Genomic DNA, 10,931 nt, shown 5'->3' on the forward strand with positions numbered 1-10,931 from the left:
TTTTCATTTTACGTCTCTGCCCCTTTGAGTCTATCCATTCATTGGCGGAAAAGATTGCGAGACCAGTTGATTGTCCAATGGCAGCGGGTTAACAGCAGCCAATTGACGTCGAGTGGGCGGGGTTCCTGTAGGCGAACGTCAAGACTCAATGGAAATTTCCACTCTTCTGTAGCATTCCTCAGACGAAGCTGTATATGACAACCTCTCCTCAACTTAAACGTCGATTACATAGTAATAACTACACGCAATATTTGGTAAGTGATATTATTTCAAATCATAGTATTTTATTTTTCAATGAAGTCCATTTCAGGGCTATTTAACCTGTTTTTTGCCGATATTGGTAACCGGATGCTCAGCATTAGTATGTGAACAATGGTACTTACTATGTCCTGGTCTACACTAAATGCACTTATTGTTTAACAGGAGTGCCCTCATTAGTTTGTATTCTTAAATGCTGCTAGTTTATTAAACGCATAGATAACAATGAGTTGAAACCCAAATTACTTTTTTAAAAAGCAAGCCGATTCAAATATATTTTTTTTTAATTGAGCAGCAGCACATGAATGTGATGATATAGGTATTCCAAATAAATCGTTTTTGCATGTAGAATAGATTTTTTTTTCTCTTCTCCGTGCGATGATTCTGCGAATCCTTATTTGGGTGTTCCGGAATTCGCGGAAGGTTACGCCCACTGTTTGTAAACTTTGTGACGTCAAATTAGTGGCTCAAGAGGCGAATGGATATAAGCCTCCAAACGTTGTGGGTTGCGTCAATGACACCAGTGCTGCCAGTTAGGTTTGGATACAGAAGTGGCTCTAGACTTTTCTTCAATTTTTATAAAACTATCCATTTAACAGAGCCTTTTAATATTTTCCAGCCTTTCATTTCAAAAAACCTTCAAATCCATACCTCAAGGTCATCATGTCTCAGCAACAGATCAGGTATGTCATTTAATCTTATTTCATTATTTCAGTTCTACCGTAGACATTCATTTCAAATCAGATGGATCGCCAATAACACTGAAAAGTCAAATTTTCTTTGTGATATTAACATTTTTTTAAATATGACTTCTCTTGCAGCCTCCCAGCCAAGCTCATCAATGGTGGTATCGCCGGCATTGTGGGTGTCACTTGCGTTTTTCCCATTGATTTGGCAAAAACCCGGTTGCAGAACCAGAGACAAGGACAACAGGTCTACAAAAACATGTGAGTTGACATGAGTACACTTGCACAATATACATTCCACATACCATACATATCCTGTCTTTTCTACTTTGAAAAGGCGTATGAGTATTGCTAATCCCTCTTGGTGGTAATTCATGGGTGGACACAATTCCTAAAATTCCTGAATTTGTTGACCATTGTTTTTTTTTATACCATGCCTGTTTTGATAAATAAATTGCTTACTCAATTAAAAAAACTGCCCATTCATGTCACAATGTAGACTTCAATCAGGGCTTTTTTTAATTGCCAACCGTAATTAATGAGAAAGTGACAATGAAAGTTTATTTAAAATTGGTCTTCAGCTGGTTATCTTCATTTTTTAACAACTCACTTTATTCCACTTTTTTGAAAGTCTTTATTTTAATCATTGTTTCACTTTTTTTTGTAGGATGGACTGTCTTGTGAAAACTGTTCGATCCGAGGGATACTTTGGCATGTATAGAGGTAAATTTCCAAATATAATGTTTACTATCACCAGACTTGCTTAAATAAGTTATTGTAAAGATAGGGTGCAATCCGGATGTGCTAAGTATTTGCGACAATAGATAGAAGTCCAACCTGTTCCAACGGTGACTTTCAATTTAAAGTGGTTCTTGGCAGCAGATGAGTTAAAATCATTATGCAATGCAACTTCCAAAGTTAAATGCTAGTAATAGTCGTTTGGCATTTAAAAATGAAAAAAATCTTTCTTATGAAACGTGATTATGGCGTCCCCAAATGGCCAACAAAAATAAATCTAGCTAAATTATGATAGTAACTATATATTTATTGGATGGCTGAATTCATTATGAAAAAAAATAGGTTCAGTCACATTTGAATACGGAATAGTTGCTTTGTTCATTATGAAATCATTTTAAAAATCAACAGTGTAAATTGATAAAGCATTAATTACATGTATTATGCAATGTGTAATTTGACATTCCTATGGAGCTAAATATTTTCACCATCTTTGGAAGTTACACTGCAATACTTAATGACACGTGATCATTTAAAAAAATAGTTTTAACTCTATCTTGAGCAGTTAGTACATATACCTTGCAATTTATACCAGTCCATAACTATGCGCATGTTAAACTTATATTTTTCGCTGATTGTTAGTTATCATTGAAAAAAAAGTGGATATAGTGTTTAATAAGAAAAAAAATGGGGGCCTTATGTAATGGCTCTCTACTTGTGTGAGGAATGCTGTTTGTCTGCATCTGTGTTTTTCATATTACAGACCTGGGTCCCCCTGGGATATTGAAGGCTAGCCGATAAGGCGCAGCCACGCTGGAGGCAAACCATATATGGTCCTTACTATATTGCTCTATTTCAAAGTACAGGCACATGTTTTTTTGTTTGTTTGTTTTATTATTTTATTTTTATTGATTTATTATTATTATTATTAATTTTTTTTTGCCCTCTCGTGTCAGTCAACTCCTTGTCCGTCATGTCCGTGCTGCTCGTTCACTTCTGGAACTTTGTTTAATCTTGAAAATGACTTGTGAGAACTCACAATCGTCCATTTTCAAGTTTGGCCAAAGTCTGATCACGGTCTCCTCTCGTTATTTTTGCTTGTCATTTCACTAACTTCTGCTTTGCTCCATTTTTATTTTCTCTTTTTCCTTTCTCTTTTTCTTTTCTATTTTGGTCTTTGTCTCTCCTTGTTTTCTCTATAACCTTCTTTTATTGAAGCTTTTTGTGTTTTATTAGCCTCTTATAGGACTGTTGAAATTTTTGTGTCGTAATGATAATGAGGGGGAATTTTGTCTAATGTATGCGAAATTCAACGTGATGACTTCACGTCTAACTGTTGTCTTGTTTCTCCCTTAGGTGCCGCAGTCAATTTGACCCTGGTAACGCCCGAGAAGGCCATCAAATTGGCCGCCAACGACTTATTCCGACACCATTTCTCAAAAAATGGGTGAGTTTTTATTCTGCTCTTCCTTCCCCCCGCTACTTTAAACCCGCTCAGATTTTGACTGGCATCCCATTCCATGTGTTTGCAGTCAGGGTCTCACAGTTTTTAAGGAAATGATGGCTGGGTGTGGCGCCGGCATGTGTCAAGTGATTGTCACAACGCCAATGGAGATGCTGAAGATCCAGTTGCAGGATGCTGGCCGATTAGGTAAGACAGATTCGGGCACAAATGAGTCATCAAAGATCTGAAACCAAGCCCTTTAGGCTTCTCATGGCTCTTCCATGATGCCGACTTGATATACTCAATCTATATTTCTCATCTTTCCGCAGCCGCTCAGCAACAAAAACCAGTCATGGCGTCAGCTCTCAAGCAGGTGGCCACGAACCCGCTGCTCAGCCGCTCATACAATTCAGGAACCATCGCTGCCATGGCAACGCCGCCAGCTGCGTCGGCGACGCAGATCGCCAAGGAGCTTCTCCGAACTCAGGGCGTCCAAGGCCTTTACAAAGGCCTGGGGGCCACACTCATGAGGTAACATTTCTGCTAACTTAACCGGTTTAACTCATGTTTTAGTGCTATCGACGTTGGCGGAAATTCACCCCTCCCAGTCAAAATGATTTAGAGAGTTCTTAAGTGTCTTCCAACTTTTAACAACCATTTTGATGTATTCTGCGTTTCAGGGACGTCCCTTTCTCCGTGGTCTACTTCCCGTTGTTCGCCAACCTGAACAAACTCGGGCAGCCGAGCGCCGACCAATCGTCACCCTTCTACTGGGCCTTCCTTTCGGGTTGCACGGCGGGATCCGCCGCCGCAGTGGCCGTTAATCCGTGTGATGGTAAGTCTCGAGTGGTCAGCACACATCTTGAAACGATCATTGTGAAACAATCGTTTTAATTCTTGTCGCCTTTCAGTTGTGAAGACCAGATTGCAGTCACTTAACAAAGGGGCCGCTGAAGAGACTTACAGCGGAGTTGTGGATTGCGTCAGCAAAATCCTACGCAAGGAAGGACCCGCCGCTTTCATGAAGGGCGCCGCCTGCCGAGCGCTGGTCATCGCACCTCTGTTCGGCATCGCCCAAGTTATGTACTTTGTAGGCGTTGGCGAATACATTCTAGACAACTCGCCTCTCAGTGTTCTGACGCCGTGAGAGGTCGGCGCCACCCGCGCAAAATCAAGAAGGAAGCCCGTTACTGGCAGCTCCGTTCTATCCGTTTACATCCACGTAAGGAGGAAGAAGAGTTGTGTTGCACTTGAAACACTTTTGCTTCACTACGCTCGGCACTGTTTTACATTTGGCAGCTTTACCGAGTGCAGAGTGGCGATTTTGCCTCTTTTTCCCCGCAGTAGCTCTTTTTTTTTCCACCTCCATGAGGGCGGAAGGAGCTGAAAGTTCTCTTTGTACATTTGTTACTGTGGGATAGGCCACTGAAGGCCTCCCATGAAGTCATTTTTAAGTGTACAGAGTCATGTTACCAACATGTCAATGTCTCCTCCGTTTGTCCACCCATCTTGTCCGGCATATTCACAAAAAAATGAAATCCCATCCTGCAGCGATGCCTTTTCATTGAAAGTATTTTTCGACTACATGCAACTTTTTTTTACTGTATGAACGATACACGTAATTAAATAATGCAATATGATCCCTTTGTTGGTTTGTTTATTTTAATAACAACACACAATTACAAAGAAGCACACGTTGACTGAAATCCTTCTATGATTTTACTAGTACACCGATGTGTACTTACTATTACTGTACTTATTGCATGTTTGAAAGATTTATTTTAGCCTTTTTTTTCATTGGACATCTCACTATTATGGCTGGTTTTAATACATATTTACAGAATTTAATTAGCAGTGAATGAATTCAAGATAAATATGAACTAAAACATACATTTTTTTAATGCAATAGGAAGCTCAGTAGTCAATAAGGCAAAACACATGCAAGCTAAAATTTGAACCAGTTTTTCAAAAGGTGCTGGCCCACATTAACGGCACAAAGCTTGTCCAGTAGGCACATGGAGTATGATGTACATTGTATATGAAGTCAATTCTACAGAAAAGGCTGGCTAGTCCTCCCAAGAAAATGAGGCACACGGCACGTAGAACATAAAAAGAGGCGTCCATATTTACAGCAGGAATGTCACACGAGCGTGCCACAAGCAGAAAGCGACTGTTACATGCGTAGCGAAGGCATCTCCAACGTCTTCTGCTATATGACCTCCCTGCTGTTCCGAATGGCGCAACATAGCACCATGCTGAAGATCATCCCTAGGATCTGAAATGACAAAGATGTGTTGAATATTATTTCCACTGGTGCGTCACTGACACAAAATGAGAATTCGCACCATGACTCCGCCAATGCCGATCCCGATGTAGCCGATGATGTGGAGCCTTTCATTGAAGAAATCCGTGATGGCGCTCAGACAGTCCTGTGAATACAGTTAAAATCAAATAAGATGAATATTTTTTTTAATTTATTATGCCTTTGTTATTATTATGTAAATACATGTCATTTTTTAACTGGTTACCTAGCAATGACAACGATAGACGTCCAATTTTTTTAAAGTAGAAGGAAGGGCTGTGAATGTTGGTCTTTGAGCGCGGTAAACATCCAATCCATTTTGACAATGCCAACCCTCCCAGGCAAAAAAGATTGACATGTATTGTTAGCTATTAGTATAAATTTCTTCAATTAATGTTTATTAATGTCAGTGTTTACGGGGAAGCTCATTATTGACCAAATATTACTCTGTCTTGACCCATTGAGAACAGAAAGTAAAATGTTGCTATTATCACTGTATTTTCTCGCATATATTATGATTGTGTCCGTAGTGGTGTACTTTTCACCAAGTCTCTGGGTGCACTAATAGCATGAGATACACATTACGCAGGTATCAAGATGACTGACATGGCGAATATTAGTTTTAAATGTTTAACTTTGACTATTCTTTTCTTTTGGAGTAAAAATTTGTGTCATTTGATTAGTAGGGAAGTAAAACAGCCTTTATCAACAAGCTAATGTGAAAATGACTGAGAGAAATAGAAGTTTTATGCGCAATTATAGTGAATTATAGGGAAAATGTCTGCTTGAGAGCGCCATCTAGTGCACGCCATTACATATCACTCTTCTTTACCTTAGTTCCCTCTGGGGCATCCTCGCACAGGTCCGATGTAGCTGCCGACGTCGATCCTCCACAGCAGTCGAGCTGCACATACAAATATGTTTTATTCATTTTAATATCCTTTTTTTAAAAAGCAGAAACTATTGGACTCACTGTTCTATGGTAAATGAGCGCAATGGCAGTGGCGTTGGGATTGGACGCGTCGCCGATGGAGCTGCTGTAGAATTTTTGCACCTCCTCCACAATCTTTGAAGAGACATACATATTTCTATTAAAGTGCCTTTTGAACCACTTCCCTGTTTTTCTACCTGTTCCCTGTTGATGAATCCAAAGACGCCGGCGGCAATCTCAGCAGCGAAGATGATCAACAGGCAGGCAAAGAACTAAAATGAAGGTTTTCAAGGCAAAATCAAAGGTTACAATTCATTCGTGGGTAGGTTTAAGAACGCTTGGAGTGAACTTACTGATGCAAGAAGACACTGCGATTCCCGAACTGCCCCGAAACAACCAAAGAAGCCGACCAGCATCATTAAACTGCCAGCACCCAGGAGAATATAGACGGCTGGGGAGATAAACACGAGCCAAATGGCGTCAATAAATAGGCTGCAAATAGTCCTATAAAACTTTAAATAGTACAAAGTGGGTGTTGGTGCATTTTAAAATTGTTGTTTGTCAGATGGGGGTCAAGGTGGATTGCATCTTGGATTACTGAAATTCCTTTCCGTTGAAATTTCATGTAGATTTTTCAGGTCTAAAAATACATATCAATATATACATATATATTTGCTGTATATGTAAATACATTTTGGGAATTTCATAATTAACAGATTTCCCCATGACAATTAAAAAAAAATTCTGGTTTTGCATTTAGTTATCATATATATATATATATTTTTTTAATTTCCACATGTACATATGAGTGATGCTCATTATTTTTAACTCATTGCCTTCCATTAACAACACTAGGCATCCAATTCCTTTTGATTATACATATATAAATGAAAAAAATCTCAAACCCGCCCTAAATATTTTATCCATTGCCTGCCATTGACATCTTATTCATTCAAACTATCTCATGTTCCGTATGGGACAACTTGGAGGACCAAATAATTCATTTATCAAAATGGATCAGAAATATCAAACCCTAACTGACAGCCAAATATTAAAAAGAATAATAAAATAGAACAAAACTACTTTTAAAATTACTATATGCATTGCAACACAACTGCAATTCAACGTTTAACCAGATTACCAACGGACGGCAGCACCGTACCGCACCCCCATCCCACTCTTTTGTTCCAAACAAACACCCTTCTAGCTTTCTTTGGCAGCCTTTCTGCTGGGATGTCATCATCTCTACTGTTGCGCTCCCCCGAGGGCAGGCGGCACACTGAGGGCCTCATCATCGGACCCCCTTCCAGCGAGTAAAGGAAGCACAAATTTAACGAAGCCCCGTGGGGGCACAGCAAGCTGTTGTTTTTCCTAAACAAAAGAGCCGACTGCAAAGTACTGACATCGTTGAATACAGTATTCATCATCGACACCTGAAAATTGCTTTCGCTGTGTGCTAAATTATCCTGATGGAACATTTTCATTTCACGTGAAATATTTTGGATAGTCACGTACCAATGAAGAAGGTATCGGGGGCATCATTGCCCGTCAGCAACTCCACCGTCTCCGGGTCAAAGCGGAGCCAAAGTCCCACGGCCAGAACCAGCAAACCGCATAACTGTGGGGGTGCAAAAAATAAATGAGTCCATTTTCAGGAATGTTTGTACAGACGACATTGGGAAAAAGACACTATTTAACGTCTTGAAAATGAAAGTGATAACTTTTATAGTAATATGAAAGAGCAAAACATTTATTTTCACTTTGAATCGTCCTCTTGACTCTGTTATATTGCCCCCAAGTGGTCAAGATGGGCGGAGCAGAAGGAGGAGCACAATGTCCAATGAAGTGAAACAAAAAGAAAGTGACAAAATGATGCAGTTGTGATGTCAAAGGTTAACCGTGTCAAGCACAAATGATATTTATTGTTTAAACCCTTACTATTGTTTAAACCCTTACAGGGGACTCACTTAACAAATTGGGCGCTTAACGTCCAATCGATTTTGACTGCAAGGGAGAGGACGTTGAATTGGATCCATGAAAATGGATTGGACGTTTACCGATGTCTTTCCAAGTAAATTGGATTGGACATTTTGTGCCATTAATGGTATGAAAAGAATCCAATGAAAAAAGAAATTTTGAATGTTACTCTTAATTAACATGAACTATATTTATACATTATCTATAATAGCCAAACCCGACAAGAGTGAGCAGTGAATAATGATTAATGATTTGAATTCATTAAAAATTACAATGCATAGGGTCAAAGTTCATAAGAAGAGAAAAAAAAACGTATTTATTTTTAAATTGTTAGCCCAAATCCTCATTTGGCCATCTGTATAGCATCCCCATTCATTTGCCATTCTCCCATGGTGCACTTGGGCCACAGGCCGTGCCAGCCTCACACTTGGGTGTTTTCAAGGGGTGACGTAACCCGCCCCATCGGCTCCTCGCACCCCCTTAAAAACTAGCTAACGAGGGAACGTTACGCCTCCTTTGGCGGCGTGGCAAGAGCCGTCGGTTCCACGGCCGGCTGGCGACAAAGAGACGCTGTCTGGTGTGCCGGTTTGACACGGACGCCAATCGTGGTTTTCTCAATGGGATGCTCACTTTCTCCAGTTCATCACTAACACCATTGAGTTGCATGCTCAATCGATTAATTAAACGACTGTTCAAGTTAACACTAAAACCTTAAGAGACCATTTTTGGTCATTAAAAAAAATTGATATATTCATTTAATTTTCTTACGTGATTTAAGCAGGTTTTTTTTGTAAAATAGCAGGAAGAGTAAAGATAAAGAGGCATAAAAATAGGCAAAAATTAAGAAAAGCAGTAGAGAAAATGGATGAATATGACATTTTTTTCCTACTATGTTATTCATTCATTCCTTTTCTGTACCGATTATCCTGACAAGAGAAAAGTATTCATCTTTAATACATCCTTGCATGATTACATCATGTGAAATTCCAATTTAAAAGGCTCCTGGCTGTGGGTGGTCTTATCTGATCACACCTGAGAAAGCGAGACGGACCAAAACAAACGAGCCGACGAACAGATTAAGGATGTTTCCTGTGACAAAGTCACCGCTCAATGTCACACATGTTGGAATATCGCAAAGAATATATCAATGATATTCTTCACACAGATATTCAAGACATTTGGAGCTGATATTTTGGGCAAATTTAAAAAAAAGTTCATTTTGCTTTGTCTTGTCTGTTATTAATATGTTTTTGTTTGGACTTTGGATGAAATATAGCTCCCTATGATTGCCCTAAATCACAATTTCTGTAAAAAAAAAAAACATCTTTACCTTATACAATCATACTTTTATCTATTCAGGTTCACATTCCATAGTTAGCTGAGATAGGCGCCGGCACCCCCACAACTCTTGTGAGGATACGCTGTTTGAAAATTGAATGAAAAAACAAATCCAGAAAACCAGAATATCCCAAATATTCCAAGGCAAATATAGTCCATACATTTTTTGTACTTACAATGTAATGAGTCCTATAATAGATGTTTGTGTTTGTGTGTGTGTGTGTGTGTGTGTGTGTGTGTGTGTGTGTGTGTGTGTGTGTGTGTGTGTGTGTGTGTGTGTGTGAGTGCGCGTGATTGTGCCTGTGTGTGTGTGTGGGTGGGTGGATGGGTGGGTTTCCAGCTTATTCTCTGCAGCAGCAACATGCAAATTGTGTACTGTAAACAACAACATAATGCACTGGTTGCTCTTTTTTAAGATGCAATCCACCATTTCTAGCATTAAAAAGCATAAATGGCAGTATGCACAGCACATTGCCATCGGATAACTTGCAACAAACAATACAAATGACGTCATTTCAATCAATGCCCCCCCCCCCCAGCCTCCCCACGCTGATGTAGAATGGACTCACCCAAAAGATGAAGTTGAAAACAAAGAGAAGATATTTGACGCATTTCATCCCGCCGTGCACTTTGCTCATGTTTGCCACCTGCTCGGTTCCGAAGATCTTCCAATCGAGATGGTCGTGCACGTTCGCGTCAGGCTACAGTCGTCGCGACCAGGAGCGTGCGCGCGCACCAACGTCCCAAAACATGCGCGTGAGCGAGAGATGCAGCCTGGCCACGCCCATCCCTTCCACCGCTTGAGTGCGTGCGTGCCTGCGTGGGGGGGCATTCCTGGGGAGCCTGAACTGAAATTCTGCCACAAAAATGACATTAATTATTGCTTTTAAAAATGTATCATATTCATCACGTACTATCTCACAACACCAACTGTTCTTGCAACTAATTATAACGACTTAATAGGTTTGTTGTGTTTCAACACTTATTTTCAATATAATAAAAGACCTTCTCTTTAGACTAAACTCTGTTGTTTTGATCTTTGCCGAATATTTTGTAGAAATGATGGAGCGACAGTCCATGAAGCCAATTATTCCGAGTCAAATGTTGGGTTTGAAGGCCACATAACATGCAAAAGTAAGCCTATATATATTTATTCGAAAGTTAGTTGTTGTTGTTGTTGTTTTTTTTAATTAAAATTGTCAATAATTATCGCAACTTTGTGCACACCACACACTGATGAATACAACCCACCAAACATTT

General features: G+C 39.7%; 2 protein-coding genes across 2 annotated transcripts; one reads left to right on the top strand and one right to left on the bottom strand.

The window, feature by feature from the left end:
- The first annotated feature begins 129 nt into the window (after positions 1 to 129).
- Positions 130 to 4,763, top strand: slc25a55a (solute carrier family 25 member 55a). Its single transcript, XM_077726129.1, has 9 exons — positions 130 to 254; positions 878 to 941; positions 1,080 to 1,205; positions 1,612 to 1,667; positions 3,036 to 3,126; positions 3,212 to 3,330; positions 3,453 to 3,654; positions 3,804 to 3,958; positions 4,035 to 4,763. Exons 2-9 carry the CDS (start codon positions 922 to 924, stop codon positions 4,268 to 4,270), a joined length of 1,005 nt encoding a protein of 334 aa, XP_077582255.1. The 5' UTR covers positions 130 to 254; positions 878 to 921; the 3' UTR covers positions 4,271 to 4,763.
- Positions 4,764 to 10,446, bottom strand: tspan2a (tetraspanin 2a). The gene is made up of 8 exons (XM_077726130.1): positions 10,241 to 10,446; positions 7,872 to 7,974; positions 6,710 to 6,807; positions 6,554 to 6,628; positions 6,399 to 6,491; positions 6,258 to 6,329; positions 5,469 to 5,552; positions 4,764 to 5,398 (listed from the first exon to the last, which is right to left on the bottom strand). The coding sequence occupies exons 1-8, from the start codon at positions 10,307 to 10,309 to the stop codon at positions 5,333 to 5,335; spliced, it is 660 nt and encodes a 219-aa protein (XP_077582256.1). The 5' UTR covers positions 10,310 to 10,446; the 3' UTR covers positions 4,764 to 5,332.
- Positions 10,447 to 10,931: the final 485 nt, after the last annotated feature.

Source organism: Stigmatopora nigra, chromosome 10, assembly GCF_051989575.1.
Source record: "Stigmatopora nigra isolate UIUO_SnigA chromosome 10, RoL_Snig_1.1, whole genome shotgun sequence".
In the NCBI taxonomy this organism is placed as follows: domain Eukaryota; kingdom Metazoa; phylum Chordata; class Actinopteri; order Syngnathiformes; family Syngnathidae; genus Stigmatopora; species Stigmatopora nigra.